General features: G+C 42.1%; 1 protein-coding gene across 1 annotated transcript in view; it reads right to left on the bottom strand.

Annotated features, from left to right (window-relative positions):
• Positions 1 to 351: 351 nt before the first annotated feature.
• The window catches only part of LOC140714256 (glutamate receptor ionotropic, delta-1-like), an 870,844-nt gene continuing 851,167 nt past the window's right edge, over positions 352 to 20,028 (bottom strand). The window contains exons 13-16 of the mRNA XM_073025312.1: positions 16,110 to 16,305; positions 10,119 to 10,285; positions 3,751 to 3,991; positions 352 to 987 (exon numbers count right to left, since the gene is read on the bottom strand). Of these exons, the coding sequence (XP_072881413.1) occupies positions 559 to 987; positions 3,751 to 3,991; positions 10,119 to 10,285; positions 16,110 to 16,305 (1,033 nt within the window). The 3' untranslated portion in view covers positions 352 to 558. The remainder of the gene's footprint in view (positions 988 to 3,750; positions 3,992 to 10,118; positions 10,286 to 16,109; positions 16,306 to 20,028) is intronic.

Below are 20,028 nucleotides of genomic sequence, written 5' to 3'. Positions count from 1 at the left end.
GCCATGGATGTATCTCATAGATGTGGGAGTACCTTTCTTAAATGGGAGATATACTGAGTGTCAGACAAGAGTCCTTATTTCCTTGACATAAGAGCTCCAATTTACATTGTGGAAAAGGTCTAATACCATTAGATGCACACTTGACATGAGGCACACTAATATAGATCCAAATCAACTAAGTCCCATGAAAGTCTTGAGTGCCGGAGTCGGATTTTTCATTGCTTAGCACTGGGACACAGGCAATCGACTGCAATCCAAACCCTAAGCAACTGGGAATCAGAAAAGTGAACAACATAATTAAACAGGAAAGGCCATCCCTATGGAACAAGAAAAACCCTTTCACACCCCCAATAACCATCACAAGTAATCTGCTTTTTATTTGTATAGAACAAAATTTACAAAGCCATTCATACATGATCTACTGACTTCAAAAATTGAGAATATTCAAAATACACTTTACCCCACTTCATTCTTGAATTATTTACAATTATTTACATGAAAATGCTAGATTTTTCTGTAAATGTTTATATTAAAAATGGTGCCATGCGGCGTTTGAAGTTATATGGAGGTCCCATGGGAGGGTTCCATAGCTTCAGGGAGCCCCCCAGGGCCTGACACAGACTGGAATGACATGGGGATTGGTGCTTTGACTGGACTTTGGCGGAATAGTCCTCCGTTGGGTGATCGATGCTTGCACTGTATAGACGGCAGTGTGGCTGAACTGCTGAGAGGCAGAGACAGGTTGGTGCTGGCAAGGGAGGAAAGCTTCCTACTTGTAGCGTGAGACTGTTCTGGTAAAAAAGTGCTGACTGAGATTTGGGTGTTCTGGTAATCTCGAATGGGCTCCAAGCCCTGGCTGGTCTGCATGCTGCCAATTTCCAGTGCCGAGATCTCAATGGAGGCAGCCGAGATCTGCTTGTGGGCCATGTCATCATCCATGAGACTGTCCATGCGTTGGTGCACCTGCTCCAGGTTCACTTCTTTATCCTGAACAAGAAACGTTTCATTAGACTGAGAGGAGGGTGAGAACGGGTTGGGTGGGGGGTGGTGGAAGGATAGAGCTGAAAAGAAGGTGAGGGAGGAGAATGGAAATAAGGAGATTGGGAGGAGATAGAGAGGGGGATAGGAATGGGTAGGGTGACAGAAGTAAAGAGAAGAAAGACAGATGAAAAGTGAGACATAAAGGTGGGAGAGGGAGAGAGAAGTGAATGGTAGATGGGAGAGTGAAAGTTAAAAGACAGAACAAGAAAGTAAAGGAGAGCGGAGAGAAGGAAAAGGGAAAGAGCCAAGGGGATAGAGAGAATTCTGAGGCAGGGGGTGGAGAACACAAAGAGAAAGTGGGACAAAAATAGAAACGGAATGGGGAGAGTGCAGAGAAGAGTGAGAACAAGAGAGATGACAGAGAGATAGAGGGTGAGAAAGAAAACAGTTTGACAGGGAGACTGAAGGGATCCTTTGCTATTCACCCTGTTGTTGGGGGTATAGTTTGCCCATTCTGAGGACCCTTCTAAGCTGCAAACACAGAAGAAACACTCTCAAGTGTGAGGGTTGTATTGTCCTGGTATAAATGACCTAGAAATTCCAACAGACTATGAAGTTTCCAAATGGCTTTCCTGATGACCAAGGGAGAGAAGCATAGACTGACTTGAACTTGAGGCTCATGGTTTTGGATCCAATGTACCTGAGATTCACTGTAAACTCAATCCTTTTTGTAGCTCAATAACACTGCAATTTAGCAAACTAGCAAAAAATATAAAAACAGACAGTAAGAGCTTCTACATTTATATAAATAGCAACAAAAATAAACATTGGTCTCTCGAAAGATGAGACCAGGGAAATAATAATGAGAAACAGAGAGATGGCAGAGATTCGAAGTAATTATATTGGATCAGTCTTCACAGTATAAGACACTAAAATCATTCCAGTAATAACTTATTCAGGTTATTGGTTAAAGAGTACAAGGAGCACTACAAGGAGTGAAGAAGTCAAAACAATTTATATCACTGGAAGAAAAATACAGGGCAAAGAAACAGGGCTAAAAACTGGGCTTGATGTTTTAAATGAAGTGGCTGTGGATATGTTGATTCTTAATCCTTGGATTCTGGAAAAGTCCCAGAGAACTGGAAAATGATAAGTATCACTATTGAAGAAAGGAGGGAGACAAATAGCAGGGATTTACAGGATAGTTAGCCAAACATCTACTATTGCGAAATTACCGAAATCCAATAATGAGTAGGTAATAGCAGGACATTTAGAAAATCAAAGGAGAGTCAAACAGATTCAACATGGACAGACAAGTCATGGTTGACAAATATCACAGTAGTGTAGCTGTTAGCGTAACATAATTACAGCACTAGTCACCCGGGTACAATTCCGCCAACCTCTATGAACAGTTTGTTTAATCTTCCTGTGACTGTTTGAGTTTCCTCCCGATCCCCCATTTTCCTCTCACATTCTAAAGATGTACAACTAGTCAGAAAATTGGTCACATGGGTGAAAGTGGGCAGCATGGACTTGCTGGGCCAGAGGGGCCTGTTACCAAACTGTATCTCTAAACAAAAATAAAAATATATACTAGAGTTCTTTGATGAACAGATAGTTAAGAGGAACCAATAGATGTAATGTATTTAGATTTTCAGAAACCATTTTAAATTGGTGACTGCACAACAGTGCACAAGGTCATGGGCAGATAGGGGAAGGGCCAACTAATAGAAACAAGTGAGGTGAGACATATAGGCCATTTTTGCATTAGTATCAGTAACACATAAGGTGCCTCAGGAATCAGTACTGGAGTCAATTATTTACAATCTACAGTATATCGATGACTTAGAGAAGGCACTGGATGTATTGTAGCCAGATTTGCAGATAACACAAAGATATGTGGGTTTTTAGGTTGAGAAGAGAATCCAAGAGCCTGCAAAGGTAATAGATAAGTTAGTGAGCAGCAAGAAGCTGGCAAATGTAGTATAATGTGAGATTATGCACTATGGAGGGGAGAATAAAAAGTTAATTATTATTTAAACTGAGTTAAATTTAAATTGATATAAAATGTTGCATACAAAGGTACATGTTGGCCATAGTAGGTGAAACAAAAAATAAATAGCTTGCAAATAATTAGGAACATTGATCGTAATTGTAAAGGGTGTGGATTAAAAAGTAGGGAATCCTGAAGCAATTTTTCAGGACAAAGGTGAGATGACACCTGGAGAATAGTCACTGATTTGAGCTTCATATTTAAGGAAGGCTATACCTGTTTTGCAGGCAATATGGCGAAGATGCGGTACTTGTTTGATGCCTAGCATGAAAGGGGTTGGTGGATTAATAAAAGTCAATCAGTTTGGGCTTATAATCATTGGAGTATAGAAGAATGGAATATGAACATACATGTAAGGCTCTGAAGGGGTTGACAGTTTGGTTTAGGGAACATTTGCTCCAGAAATATGGAGCACAGTTTGGGAATGAGGGTTGCCTGTTTCAGACAAAATTATGGAAGAATTTTCTCTGAAAGTTGTGAAGTTTTGGAACTCTTCACTGCAGGGAGGTGCAGAGATGGATTCAAATCTGAAACCAACAAACATTTAAGCTGCAAGGGAGACTAAATGGATGGGGAGAGAGCGGGAAAGCAGTGACAAGGTCAAGAGTGGGTCAGCCATGGTATGGCACGTTCAAGGCGTTGACTGATTCACTCCTGATCCTGTTTCTGATGTTCATGACTCACTGCTCCCTGCACACCTGGCCAGTGAGATTTACCTCCTTGGGAGTTTGCTGATGGCATCGATTGCTGTTCCACCAGATTTCTAAAGCTGCCACAAGGCAGGCTAGGAGAAGTCCTGCAGCCAAGATACAGAAAACGCCAGCAAAGCTCTGCAGCTTCAGGGCCTGTCCGTCCGGCAGCCCACCGGAGAGACTCTTCAGATTACACCGACCCATCTTTGGCCACCATTTCTGCTTGAACACATCCAGATCCCCACTGTCCTGCAGCTCCAGAATCCTGGACACAGTAGAAGCAAGGCTGGTTAGAGAGACAGTCATATTCCCATTGTTCACAAACTATTAACAGAGTGCCACAATTTTTACCATCGGTACTCCCTCTCAGTTATAAATGACCCAAGAGTATTGTGAAGCTATTCATAATTACATTCATAGGACCTTACTCTATGCTAAACAGAATCAAATTCCCACTGATTTCACATATTATTTTAAAATGCCGGTCCTTTTGCTACTGGAATCTGTCATACTAAAAAGAAGTTGCCTAAATTTGAGAGTTGAAGGAAAAAGTTTAGGGGTAACACGAGGGGGAATTTCTTTACTTAGAGAGTGGTAGCTGTGTGGAACGAGCTTCCAGTAGAAGTGGTAGAGGCAGGTTCGATATTGTCATTTAAAGTAAAATTGGATAGGTATATGGACAGGAAAGGAATGGAGGGTTATGGGCTGAGTGCAGGTCGGTGGGACTAGGTAAGAGTAAACGTTCAGCACGGACTAGAAGGGCCGAGATGGCCTGTTTCCGTGCTGTAATTGTTATATAGTTATATGGTTAAAACTATTCCTTCAAAACATTATATCATCTCATTTTTGAAAAAAAGCTTACTGTATGACTCCACCAATCTAATTAACCAAATGCCTAGAAGACCATAAGACATAGGAGCAGAAGTAGGCTGTTTGGCCCATCAAGTCTACTCCAAAAGACTATTAGATGATTCCCTAGTATGATATGATGGACTCTACACCTCACAATCTATGTTGCGCTTTTTTGTGTACTTGCACTTTTCTTCCTCTGTAGCTGTTACACTTTATTCTGCATTGTTACTGCTTTACCTTGTTCTACCTCAATGCACTGTGCAATGATTTGATTTATATGAACAATATGCAAGGCAAGCTTTTCACCATATCTCAGTACGTGTGACAAAAAGAACCCAATACCATCATAGTGCATGCTTTCATTAGAATCAGAAGTGTCTGGGTTTTTCCTCCAGGGGCAACACTGTAGTACAACGCAAAGAGAGTTTGCAATGTCAGAGGTACTTTCTCTTGGAAGAATTGATGTCCAATTTGAGATTAGCTGTCTAAGGTGAACATACAAGATCCCATGGTATTTTCTTGAAAAATAGAGGGCCTGATCATGATGTATCATTTAATAGATTTCATTAAGAACAGGTTATCTGCTCATTATCACTTCGCTGCCTGTGGGAACTTAATTCGTGCAACTTGGCTTCTGGCTCTGCTACACTACTACTTTCAATCAGTGGCTGTGAAGTACTTGGGAACCCAGGGGCTGTGAAAGTTATATAGAACTGTACCGTCACTTGGGAACAACAAGGTGTGAACTTCCACAGGACGAAATCTTAATGACCTTATAGAGGTGAACCAGGAAAAATACAAAATGGTGCCAGTTCACAAGGAATTAAGTCAGCTCCTCCTTACTCTAGTGTTCTCACTGATCTCTCTAGCTTTTCATTTGACCATAGTCAGTCTTCATTTTATAGGTTTACAAATTTCGCCCCGTGTACAAAATTAGCCAAGAGTCAATCATAGAGGCATTAAAGCACAGCAAGCCGTTGTATCCCCCATTGTTTTCCCATTCACAGTTGATCTGTGATCTTATTCCATGTATCTGTCTTTTTTAACATATTCCTTAACATTTTTGTGTAAAAAACTCTTATTAAGTTGACATTCACAGTTGGGCTGAAGTGAATTGCCATTTTCCGAAGAGAGTTCCAAAATTATCCCACTCTCAAACATAGAAGTGCTTTAGAACCTCATTTATGGAAAGCTGCCCTAATCTTTAGATTATATTGTTAGTCCTGGACTCCATCCTACTATGCTAAACACAAAGAACACCGCAGATGCTGTGGTCAAATCAACACGTACTTTTTTTGAGTTCCTTCAGCGTGTTTGTACGTGTTGATCCTACTATGCTGCTAGCTGTCCTTAATATCTTGAAATCTTCAATCAAATTGCCCCTATTAATATTTCAGAAATGCAGGTCACCATTCCTTTCTCACAATATAACCCTTCCAGTCCAGTTTGCACTGATAAATCTGCACCACATTCCTTCTAAGGCCAACAATCCTCTTTGAAGAGCTGGTGTTGGAACTGCTCCTTGGCATTGGCACGTGATTTGACCAAGTTTTGTAATTTTACAACACAACTGTCATCCTGGGGCATTGCTAAGCAATATACAGCAATATCATACAGCCCATATACTCATTGTTTTCCCAGCATCTTCTAACATATGCTTGACTCCTCCCTCTCACCTGCCTGAACCTCTCTGTAAACATCTTCATGATACCCCCAGGTTCTTGCCCGATGTTTGCCTCAGTCATTTGCTTGGCTCCGCACCAGTCAGAAGTTTTATCACCTCATTTTATCTACTCATTCCCTCAAACCTTTTCCTGACATTCCTTTCAAATATCAGACCTGCCACCAAATCACCAGTTCAAAAGTCTCAATTCATCAATTCAGACCCCAAATCTGCGGCCAATACCCAAGTTATGAAACATAAGCCCAACCCTCCAAAATCATCATTTCAATACCACTCCCCGTCATCAGTTCACATCCCTGATCATCAGTTCACATGCCAAATCATCAGCTCAATTGCCTCAAGTCATCAGTTCATATCCTGAATCATTAGTCAAATCCACAAGACGAGTTTGAACTTCTAAATGATCAAATTCCTCCAAATCATGCCCAATGACCAAATCATCAGCTCAAGTCATCTCAGATCATCGGCTCAGCCCCATTTCATTGGACATGCCTCTCAACTATCTCCTGAAAATCACAAATCATCTGTGCACTCCCCAAAAAAATCACTTGCTCAAGCCCACAAATTATTTCTTTAATGCCACAAATGAAACCCCCAAATTATTCAGCTCTGACCTCCAAAATTGCCATTCCAACTTACAACCCTGCTCACCCCCAAAGTCAAAATGCTGTTACTCCTCTAAATCAGGCGGTCCCAACCTTTTTTATGCCATAGAGTCTTATCATTAACCAAGGGGTCCATGCACCACAGGTTGGGAAATCCTACTCTAACTTACCGGGGAAATTCATTTATCAACCTACTTTCCTACCCCAAAATCAGCAAACCACAAACTCTGCATTATCTTCAGGCCAATCATCCTTACTAATCCTCACACCAACACCACAACTCTTAGCGTTTGCAGTCCTTTTCTTTACCTGCACAGTGACTATCTGACCCTCTGTTTAATCCATTCTTTCAAGCCCTCTTCTCACCCTTTGCACTCATTTGGCAGTGGCTTGATGAGTTGTGGATTGGCTGGCTGATTTGGGGTTAAGCATATGATTTGGAGGTTAGTCTGATGACTGGAGGGTCGAACTGATGATGTGAAGGTTGGCCACAATTTGCAAGAATTCGGCTGATGACTTATTATTTTCTGAACCTGTCTTGGACAATTTAATTATCTATACATGTGGAGGCCCCACTCCAAGTCTCTTTACTTTTATACCATTAATTAGTACAAGGGTAAGAAATTGCTGTGTGGAGGGTTCATGCAGAGTTTGAACTGCTTGGATCAAAATGATACTGATTCTTTGCCTAATCATGGATTACAGCAATTCCTAAATCAAGACCATCACGTACATTGTCCCATTCCCATTCTGATATGTCTATCCATGGCCTCCTCTACTGTTAAGATGAAGCCACACTCAGGTTGGAGGAACAACACCTTATATTCCATCTAGGTAGCCTCCAACCTGATGGCATGAACATTGATTTCTCTAACTTCCGTTAATGCCCCCTCCCCTTCTTACCCCATCCCTTATTTATTTTTTATTTTTTCCCTTTTTTTTCTTTTCTCTTTTTTCTCTCTCTGTCCCTCTCATAATCACTCCTTGCCTGCACTCCATCTCCCTCTGGTGCTCCCCTCCCCCTTTCTTTCTCCCTAGGCCTCCCGTCCCATGATCTTTTCCCTTCTCTAGCTCTGTATCCCTTTTGCCAATCAGCTTTCCAGCTTTTAGCTTCATCCCTCCCCCTCCTGTCTTCTGCTATCATTTCAGATCTCTCCCTCCCCCTCCCACTTTCAAATCTCTTATTATCTCTTCTTTCAGTTAGTCCTGATGAAAGGTCTCAGCCCGAAACGTCGACTGTACTTCTTCCTATAGATGCTGCCTGGCCTGCTGCGTTCCACCAGCATTTTGTGTGTGTTACGTACATTATATCTTCTCTATCAATAGAAAACAGTCATTGAACATATTTTATGAAAGGTGCAATGCAAATGGCAATTGATTCCAGGCACAAGACAGTGCAGTCTGTGGATCTGGTGGAATAAATCCCTGAAAGTGAATGAATGGATGACTAATAATTCCTGGCTACACATTATTCCTCATGAGATGAATGTATTGTTTAAATAACTGTTACAGTGATACAATCTATTCTGTTTATACTCTTCAACAAATCAAACTAGCATTAACTTTTTAAATGTTTGTACCCAGATTTGCTCTCTTGCTGAGATCCAAGAGAGAGGTTTCGCGTTGAAACTTGACAGTGGCTTTAGGAGCTTATTCAAAGTACACTCTACATACAATCTCCCCACAGAAGTACCCTTAACCTGCTGAATGACTGCTGGGTGCCCTGAGGTGGGTGGCGATGTTCTAGCTTCCCAATCCCAGCACTCTGTGTACCCATGGTGGAGAACTGCATCAATTAAAGGAATATGTTGGGGGGGGGGGGGGGTTCTGGGTTCCGTGTGTCACCACAGACTCTAGAAGTTCCCACAGATGCACTGTCGGGAGCATTCTGACTGGTTACATCACCAGCTGGTGTGAGGGTGCCAATGCAATGCCAGTCCAAGAGGCTGCAGTGGCTCAGCCACCTCCGTCACAGCACGAGCCTCTCTACCATTGAGGACATCTTCAAAAGAAAGTGACTCAAGAACGCATCCATTACTAAGGACCCTCACCATCTGAGATATACATCTCTTCTCATTTCTACCATCAGGGCGGACGTACAGGAACCTGACTAATGGATCAGGAACAGTTTCTTCCACTCTGCCAGCAAATTTCTGAACGGACCATGAACCCAAGAACAATACTTCAGTATTGCTCTTTTGCACTGTTTATTTATATTTTTATTGTAACTTAATCATAGAGTCATAGAATACTACAGCACAGAAACTAGCTATTTATCCCATCTAGTATATGTTGAAATGTTATTCTGCCTAATAATTTTATTCTACCTAGTAATAGTTATAGTAATTTGTTGTGCCTGTACTGTACTGCTGCAAAAAACCCAATAAATTTCATTAATTAGTCTACAAATTTCATGGGTGACATGCTAGCGTAGCGCTTTACTGTGCTAGCGACTCGAGTTTAATTCCTGTTGCTGTATGTAAGGCGTTTGTACGTTCTTGCTGTGACTGTGTGGGTTTGCCTGTGAGCTCCAGTTTCCTCCCGCATTTCCAAGACAGAGGGTGAATAGGTTAATTGGTCATATGGGTGTACTTGGGAGCTGTGGGTTCATTGTGCCAAAAGGGCCTGTTACCGAGCTGTATCGCTTGAAATCAGAATTCTGATTCTGATTTTAATACAGGTCTCGAGTAAGCTGGAATGCAGAATGGGTAGGTGCAGAATCACTTGCCAAAAGTAGCAGGATGGGAAAGGAGAGGTAGACTGTTTTAGTTGATCCTGTGAGGAAATATACGCTCATGTATACAATGGCAGACACCTACAGTTCCTTGGCCTGTACTCAGTGGAGTTTTAAAGAATGAAGAGGGATCTCATTGAAACCTATGGAGTATTGAAAGGTCTAGAAAGTGTGGATGTGGAGAGGTGTTTCCTATAGTGAGGGATGTCTAGGACCAGAAGGCACAGCTTAGAATACAAGGATGTCCCTTTTGAACAGAGATGAGGAGGAAATTGTTTAGCCAGAGGGTGGCGAATCTGTGGAATTCATTGACCTAAACTGCTGTGGAGGCCAAGTCATTGGGTATAGTTAAAACAGAGGTTGATAGGTTCTTGATTGGTGAGGGCATCAAAGGTTACAGGGAGAAGGCAGGAGAATGGGGTTGATAAATCAGCTATGATGGAATGGCAGAGTGGGCTATGGGCTGAATTCTGCTCCTGTGTCTTACGATCTTAAATAGATATGGTGATTTCCTTACCTCTGGGAGAAGAGATCTCTGTAGGGACTTCCATGTTGGAGTGCAATCCCGTATCCTTTGCTGCTTACACTGTTCCCAACCACCGTCAGGGAGCAGTCATCGTCAGTCAGGGCTGTGTATTCCACCACGGCCATATCCCACAGGAATGCATATGTTCCTGACTTTATCTGTTGACAGAGAAATCATTTAATAATAGTTACTGATCATTCTGGGACAGAATGTTTATACCCTGTATCATTATCACAGCTATGCCAGAGAGCAAGAGGTCAGGATTAAGGACAATCTATCGGGGGAAATTAAACACAAAATGCAGAAAGATTATTCTATCCTCAAATGAACCTGTTTTGTGTCCTGGGCTGTAGGTGGTTGCTGATCTAAGAGGCTGTTATTTATAAATTACTGTCATTCAGAGGGACTAATGCAATTCATTTGAACATGAGAGCCTCAACAGAGATTTGCTGCATTTAATTAGATCATACTACAGTCCTGAAGTCTATTATTTAAGTATTAAAGAATTAATACCCACACAGGATTGCTAAAGGGGAAATTTCTTATTTTACGTGCACTTCAGTTGCAGAGAACAACAGACACTAGCAATGCAATTTGCAGTCTGTGTTGGTGGCATTGGATTCAGTTTTGGGGAGAACAGAGTGGCAGATTGATGTCACGGACAGCCCGTGCAGTTCTCCCCACAGACCAGAAAGGGGAAAGGAAAGGTCTCGGCAACAATTCTATTGTCTATCCACTCCCAGATCCTCATGTGTCAGTTCCCTTCAGAACGAATAACCTGTAAAATGGTCACAGATGTTTTCTATACTCTCGTGAAACAGAATAATTTAACTACTGAACCTTGGCACTTCCTAGAAGCTCATGACAAGGAACTTCGTTGTGCCTTACGATTAACCCCAATCCATTCATATAATTTCCTTCATATTGACTCTCAAGCCAACACTAGTTTAAGGTTTGCCTGGAAACAAATCAGGCACTGCATTAATTATTTTTATTTCCCACAACAGTGCCAGCCTATTCTCATTTAGTCACAAGTCAAGAACCAGCATTTGAGCATCCATTTTACTGTTTTGTGGAGAAGTAGAATCTTTTCTACTCTTGTTCTTGGTTGTGAGGCTGCAGATTATGCTTACCAAACCCTTTGATCATCTCTCAGACAGACAGACAGACAGGCATACTTTATTGATCCCGAGGGAAACTGGGTTTCGTTACAGTCACACCAACCAAGAATAGTGTAGAAATATAGCAATATAAAACCCTAAATAATTAAATAATAATAAGTAAATTATTCCAACTGGAAATAAGTCCAGGACCAGCCTATTAGCTCAGGGTGTCTGACACTCCGAGGGAGGAGTTGTAAAGTTTGATGGCCCCAGGCAGGAATTACTCCCTATGATGCTCAGTGTTGCATTTCGGTGGAATGAGTCTCTGGCTGAACGTACTCCTGTGCCTAACCAGTACATTATGGGGTGGATGGGAGACATTGTCCAAGATGGCATGCAACTTGGACAGCATCCTCTTTTTAGACACCACCGTCAGACATTGTCTTTATTTACTGAGCTAATCCTCAGGATTTGAACTTGATCCTTGTCCAGTGATGTACCATAAATAAGATTGTTCAAGAACAGAAAGATCACAGAACAAGTGACAGATGGTTGTCATTTTGAAACTAATCTTCTGACTAATTTTTAGAATGGTTGCAGCACAGTAGGAGGCTTAATGGTAGATACACTCAGTACTTCCTGTACCTAATATAGTAGCCACTGAGTGTATATTCATGGTCTTCTGCTGCTGTGGCCCACCACTTCATTGGCTACCTCCTGTAAATGTAGTGCATTCAGAGATGCTCTTCAGCACAACACTGTTGTAACGTGGTTATTTGAGTCTGACCATTCTCCTCTGACCTCTCTCATTAACAAGGTGTTTTTGCCCAGAGAGCTGCTCCTCACTGGATGTTTTTTTCCCTCACATCCAGGAGATCAGCAGTTTCTGAGATACTCAACCCACCCCATCTGGCACCAACAATCATTCCATGGTCAGAGTCACTTATATTACATTTCTTCCCCATTCTGCTGCTTGGTCTGAACAACAACTGAACCTTTTGACCAACTCCTGTCTTCGTTTCTGTTCACACTGTACAACTCAGACTTTCAGTACAAATCTGAGTCTTGTCACTTGCAGAAGTTCTCTGTTGACCTGGGTGTATCAGAGATGGACAGCAGTCGGAGTACAGAGGACTGGTGGGCAAGTTTGTGGATTGGTGCGGGAGGAATCACCTGCTCCTAAATGTAGTCAAAACCAAGGAGATGATGACTGATTTCAGGAGGAAGAGGACTATGATGAGCCCCGTATACATTCTGGGAGAAGAAGTTGCGGTGGTGGAGGAGTACAAATACTTGGGTGTTCACCTCAACAACAGACTTGACTGGAAAACCAACACCAAGGCTGTTCGCAAGAAGGGGATGAGCAGACTCTATTTTCTAAGGAAGCTGAGATCCTTCAATGTGTGCAGCAAGATGTTGGAGATCTTTTACCAGCCTGTTGTAGCGAGTGCAGTCTTCTTTGCGGCTTTATGTCGGGGGAGCAGCATCAGTGCTGGTGTTGCAAAAAAACTTATTAAACTCATCAAAAAGGCTAGATCTGTCCTTGGCTACAACCCAGACTCTTTTAAGCTAGTGTTGGGGAAGACGTCACTAACCAAACTGTTCTCCGTTATGAACAACCAGGCACATCTTGTCAATGAGCTACTGAATAAGCAGCGGAACACCCTTTCAAACAGACTCATTCAGCTCTGCTGTCACAAGGATTGTTACGGAAAATCTTTCCTACCAGATGAAATAAGCATATACAACAGTTCATCTCTGTGTGGCCAAAATCAAGGATCACAGTACAATAGTCTCTGTTTTATTATTTCATACATTATCATTGCACATTGGTAAATTACTATTATGTACTTTATTATTTGTTAATATTATTATTATTTGTTATTATCTTTATTATTATTGCTAAACATGTTTTATATGTTGCTGCTGTAATGAAATAATTTCCCACTTGGGATCAATAAAGTACTTATTATTATTATGTCTGCATGCTTTTATGCCTTGAGTTGCTGCCACATGATTGGTTAATTAGATTAATGAGCAGGTGTACAGGTGTGCCTAATAAAGTGGCCACTGTACGGTATATATTGAGGTAACAGTGCATTGCAGATTCCAACAACACAACATGTTTTTACTCATGTCACTCTTAATTCCCTTTCCTGCTTTATATTGTACATGATGCAGGCAAGTTAATTAGGATAACAATTAAAATTTTAATAAACCATATTTAAGTACAAATAGGAGGGGTTAACAGTTGATTAGTAATTATTGAAGTAATAATTCTTACATTGTTATTAAGCTGTATCTATGTTCAGTGTGAAATATTCGGGGGATATTCCAGGTCTATCATCTAGGAATCAAGTGGTGCTCCGAGCTTCTCTTCCCCATACACACCAGTATCTTGTACTTCTCGACACTGGATGTATCAGCAGTGGACATCAACTGTGGCCATAAACTTGGCAGTCAAGTGGCAATTGATTAGCTCCATTAAATCACAGCACTATCCGCTAAGGTAATGCTGCAATCAGCAGAACATCTCTTCCCAACTGGATCAATGAGCTGGTTCAATTTAACACCTTCATGGTTTCCACTGGTGCTGCTGGGAGGAACGCTTCAGCAAATGCTGGATGGAACTTAGCAAAAGTGGATACATTTGGCTCTGACCATAGTCTATATTTACTAAATGATGTGCCTAGACCTCTCTCATGCAACTGGTAAGACAGAGAATTTTTTAATTCCAAAATAGGTAGTAGGGATAGTCCAGGTAATTATAGACCAGTGAGCCTTACGTCAGTGGTGGGAAAGCTGTTGGAAAAGATTCTTAGAGATAGGATCTATGGGCATTTAGAGAATCATGGTCTGATCAGGGACAGTCAGCATTGCTTTGTGAAGGGCAGATCGTGCCTAACAAGCCTGATAGAGTTCTTTGAGGAGGTGACCAGGCATATAGATGAGGGTAGTGCAGTGGATGTGATCTACATGGATTTTAGTAAGGCATTTGACAAGGTTCCACACGATAGGCTTATTCAGAAAGTCAGAAGGCATTGGATCCAGGGAAGTTTGGCCAGGTGGATTCAGAATTGGCTTGCCTGCAGAAGGCAGAGGGTTGTAGTGGAGGGAGTACATTCAGATTGGAGGGTTGTGACTAGTGGTGCCCCACAAGGATCTGTTCTGGGACCTCTACTTTTCGTGATTTTTATTAACGACCTGGATGTGGGAGTAGAAGGGTAGGTTGGCAAGTTTGCAGATGACACAAAGGTTAGTGGTATTGTAGATAGTGTAGAGGATTGTGGAAGATTGCAGAGAGACATTGATAGGATGCAGAAGTGGGCTGAGAAGTGGCAGATGGAGCTCAACCTGGAGAAGTGTGAAGTGGTACACTTTGGAAGGACAAACTCCAAGGCAGAGTACAAAGTAAATGGCAGGATACTTGGTAGAGTGGAGGAGCAGAGGGATCTGGGGGTACATGTCCACAGATCCCTGAAAGTTGCCTCACAGGTAGATAGGGTAGTTAAGAAAGTTTATGGGGTGTTAGCTTTCATAAGTCGAGGGATAGAGTTTAAGAGATGTGATGTAATGATGCAGCTCTATAAAACTCTAGTTAGGCCACACTTGGAGTACTGTGTCCAGTTCTGGTCGCCTCAATATAGGAAGGATGTGGAAGCATTGGAAAGGGTACAGAGGAGATTTACCACGATGCTGCCTGGTTTAGAGAGTATGGATTATGATCAGAGATTAAGGGAGCTAGGGCTTTACTCTTTGGAGAGAAGGGGGACGAGAGGAGACATGATAGAGGTGTACAAGATATTAAGAGGAATAGACAGAGTGGACAGCCAGCGCCTCTTCCCTAGGGCACAGTACAAGAGGACATGACTTTAAGGTAAGGGGAGGGAAGTTCAGGGGGGAAATTAGAGGAAGGTTTTTCACTCAGAGAGTGGTTAGTGTGTGGAATGCTCTGCTTGAGTCAGTGGTGGAGGCAGACACACTAGTGAAGTTTAAGAGACTACTAGACAGGTATATGGAGGAATTTAAGGTGGGGGGTTATATGTGAGGCAGGGTTTGAGGGTCGGCACAACATTGTGGGGCGAAGGGCCTGTAATGTGCTGTACTATTCTATGTTCTATGTTAATTTAGTTTAAAGTGAATATGTTCTTCTTTTCCTAGGATCATGCTAACAAAGACATATTTAAAATAAGCACTAACATTCTAAAATATTGAACATTGGGAATCATTATAACTAACAGGGACAAAAAGTGGCCAATCAGTCCACTGTCTTTGTGTCACTTATTACCTTGCTACTTAATTATCTCACTAACGCATTCTTTTTCTCATTGGACTACCCAATTTTTTCCCTACTGTTCCTGGTTGAAAATTCTCACTGAATCAGCTCCTAATTCTCTTTCCAACAGAGCAATCCAAGATCACGTCAACACTTGGGGGGAAATAAACTTTTCTCAACTCGCCTCTTGATCTTTTGTAATTATCCTCTATCATTCCTGCGGTTACTTCAGTCATTGTAAAGCGTTTTTCCTTGCTTATTCCATTAAACCCTTTCAGATTATGTGGAGCTCAATCAAGACACTCTTTACTTTAAGGGCTACAATCCTACCTTCAGCCTCTCCATTTAACACGTCCCTGACACCCTGATGCGACTGTAAACACAAGAGAATCTGCAGTCCCTCCAGCATTTTGTGTCTGATACAATTATAATTAGCTTGTCAAGGCAACTGCTGGTAAGGTAAGTGAATAGTCATTCCCCCAGGGAGCTGTAGTGTGCCAAGATGAATCTATGCTGGATTTGAGGTAGGGATATTTATTCAGATGAGAGGTACAGTATAGATGAAGACCCTGTTGACGTTCAGAAAACTTGTATAGATGTTACCTTTCCGATGCCCTCATGGGCATTTGCCACACAGTTTTCTGCTCCGTTGTTTTTACTGATAGTCCTCCAGAGTTCAGCGTAAGTACTGTCCTGCTCCAATGGATTGGTGCCCTTTGCCTGAAAGTACTCATAGACCGAGGAGTCCTTCACTGTGCCATAGGACAAATCGGACTGCTTCGCCAGGTCTTGGAAGGAGCTGTTGATGAAAGAAAGGAGGCTGAGACCTTGATCTGAAGGGATGTGAACTAATTGAGTGTCTCTCACTAGAGCAGGCCAATAATCTGACAATGCTCTTTGTTTGACACCAGAACACATAACTGAGGAGAAATTAAGTTTACTGAGACAAAGAGACTCAGATTCTTCCCTCACCTTACACCCCCATCCATAACAGTGGGGTATTGCCCATGTGAACTAAAATTGGTAAATTAATTTATTATTGTCACATGTACTGAGGTGCAGTGAAAGACTTCGCTTTGCATGCCATCTATACATATTATCTCATTACAACAGTGCATTGAGGTAGTACAAGGAAAAAACAATAGCAGAACGCAGAAGAGATTGTTACAGTTACAAAGAAAGCACAGTACAGGCTGATAATAAGATGCAAGGTCATTTGTGATGTCAAGAGTTCCTTTAATGAACCAGCGGACCATCCAATAGTCTTATAACAGCAGGACAGAAGGTCCCCTTGAGCCTGGTGGTATGTACTTTCAGGCCTTTGTATCTTCTGCCGGATGGGAAGGGGGAGCAGAGGGGGGTCTTCAATTATTCATTTATTTCATTTATTGAGATACAGCCCAGAATAGACTCTTCCAAAACCGCACAGCAACCCCGATTTAATCCTAGCTAATCCCAAATCATTATGCATTCATATAGGATTCTTTTTATGGCGATATTTTCAGCTGTTTATAGAAGTTAAAGGCCTCTTAATGTTGGCTAAATCCTCTTTTTCCTGAGTCCTCTGTAACTGCTTTAAAAGCTGTTCTGTCTCACAGTAAATATGGATTTGAATAATGTTTAATAAACTTCCTCTTTGCTATCCCCTGAATCCTAACCATATGCCAATCAAAGCAGAACATTCCACATACGTTTGCTGTGCTTGACGTTTTCAATTAACCCTGTCATTCGTTTGCCTCTCTTTTGCTTGTTATCAGTTGATTACTGTTTCTTGTAACACCAAAAACAATTGTTCTGCTTTTCAAATAGGTTTTCATTGTATAAGAATGAAGTCAAAGACCTGACATCAGGTGAGATTGGCTCAAATGGAGGCCAGTGCTCAGTGCACACTCTTCAGAAGATTATCTCGATTCCAGCTGACATCAGTGAATATTTAACTGTCAAAGACTTCTGTTCCCCAGCTTCATCTGGTCCATTTGAATTGGTAATTCCTTTACTTATTTTTATGTTTGTATATATTCGTTGCGTGTCTACTTGTCGAGGAATTATGAAAGATAAACTGAACTAGTCAGCAATGCACACTAATCTTCCAATTTCTTTGAGGCTAACATCTGAGTGAATATTATACAAACTGCACCTGAAGTTGCAGCGAGTGTGGCAAGTGTTGTATGAGTTATAATTAATTTATAAGTAATTCATCTGGCTGTACTTCTACTCCCAGTGTATAGGCAGAGACTAAGGACTGCAGCACCAGTAGTGAGGATCAAGAAGGTATGATCAAGGGAGGTCGAGGAGCACTTACAGGACTGCTTTGAGTCGGTGGACTGGACAATATTTAGGGATTCATCTTCAAGTCTGAATGAACACGCCACAGTTGTCACCAACTTCAATACAACCTGTGAGGGTGAGTGTGGATGAGAACACACTGGACATAACTCAAACCAAAGGCCATGGGTGAACCAAGCGATTAGAAATTTGCTGAGGGCCAGATCTGGGGCATTCAAAACTGATCCAGAACTATACAGGAAGTCCAGGTACAACCTACGGAAGGCAAAAGAACAATTCCAATTGAAGTTAGAGATGGAATCAGATGTACATCAGCTTTGGCAGGGTTTGCAGGCCATTACTTTCTACAAGGCAAAACCTAACGTCATGAATGGCTGTGATGCTTCACTCCCAGATGAGCTCAATGCCTTTATGTGCACTTTGAAAGGGAGAATAAAACTACACCTGCGCAAATTTCTGTAGCATCCGGTGACCCTGTGATTTCTGACTTGCAGGTCGATGTCAGAACAGGTTTCAGGAGGTTGAATCCTTTTGAGGCATCAGGGCTCTGGTGGTGTACCTGGTGGGGCTCTAGAACCCAGTGCCAACCAGCTGGTGGGAGTGTTCAGGGACATATTCAATCATTTACTGCTGCAGTTGAAGGTTCCCATCTGCTTCAAAAGGATGGCACTCGTACTACTGCCCAAGGAGAGGAGGGTGAGCTGTCTCAACAACTATCGCCTCGCGGTACTCGCATCTACTATGATGATGTCATTTGAGAGGTTGGTCATGGCTAGAATTAATGCCTGTCTAAGCAAGGACCACGACCTGCTGCAGTTTGCTTATCGCCACAATAGGTCTACAGTGGATGCTTTCCACTCTGCCTTGGATCACCTGGACATTAGTAATACCTACGTTAGGTTGCTGTTTATTGACTACAGTTTAGTGTTCAATGTGATCATACCATCAGTTCTAACCAACAAGCTTCAAAACCTGGGCAACTGTAGCTCCCTCTACAACTGAATCTTGATTTCCTCACCGGGAAACCACAGTCTGTGTGATCAGAAATAACATCTGCTCCTCAGTGACGATCAATATTGGAGCACCTCAAGGATGTGTGTATTGCCCATTGTCCAGCTCGCTCTACACCCACGACTGTGTGGATAGGCACAGCTCAACTCAAACACCATCTATAAATTTGCCAATGACCCAACTATTGCTGGCAGAATTACAGATGGTGATGAGGAGGCATACAGGAACGAGATAGGTCAGCTGGTTAAGTAGTATCACAGCAAAAACCTTTCCCTCAACATCAGTAAGACCAAGGAACTGATTATGGACTTCAGGAAGGGGAAGTTGAGGCAACATACAACAATCATCATCGAGAAGTCAGAAGTGGAAAGGGCGTGCGGTTTCAAGTTCCTGGGCGTCAACATCTCTAAGGATCTATCCTGGGCCCAGTGTATTGATGCAGTTAGAAAGAAGTCATGGCAGCTGCTATACTTTATTAGGAGTTTGAGGAAAATTGGAATGTCACCAAAGACACAAATTACTGTAGAGAGCGCCCTAACTGGTTGCATCACTGTCTGGTACGGAAGGGCCATTGCACAAGATTAGAAAATGCTGCAGAAATTTGTAAACTCAGCCAGGTCTATAATCCCCAGCATCCACGGCATCGTGGTTAGTGTTGCACTATTACAGCTCAGGGCGTCCCAGAGTTCAGAGCTCAATACCTGTGTCGTTCTTTAAGGAGTGTCTGTACAGTCTGCATATGGAATGTGTAGGTTTTCTTTGGGTCCCCTGGTTTCTTCCCACAGTCCAAAGACATCCCTGGTCAATTAATTAGTCATTGTAAATTACCCCATGATTAGGTTAGGATAAATCAGGTTTGTTGGTGGTTGCCGGGGCGCCCTAGCTCAAAGGGCTGGAAGGGCTTACTCCACACTGTATCGCTAAATAAAATAAATAAACCCAGTACACCTTCAAAAAAAATGAGGCAACCAACATTGTGGTGACTACACTTGGAAAGACAGGCTGAGGAATCTCCTAGTAGCCTGATCATAGATGCAGGAGGTCTTGGCAATTGACTGAAACATATTGTACCAATCCCTGTTCACTCCTCCAGGCTTGGCATCACCACCTGATGATCCAAACTAGAACCTAAGCTTTTCCAGTCTAGAAGCTCACTCTCCCACCTGCATACCAATCTAATGAGCTGATTCCCTCTTCATCATTACAGTTGGAATCCCTTCTCACT

Source organism: Hemitrygon akajei, chromosome 21, assembly GCF_048418815.1.
Source record: "Hemitrygon akajei chromosome 21, sHemAka1.3, whole genome shotgun sequence".
Taxonomy (NCBI): Eukaryota; Metazoa; Chordata; class Chondrichthyes; order Myliobatiformes; family Dasyatidae; genus Hemitrygon; species Hemitrygon akajei.
This window is presented reverse-complemented; position numbering and strand designations above follow the sequence as displayed.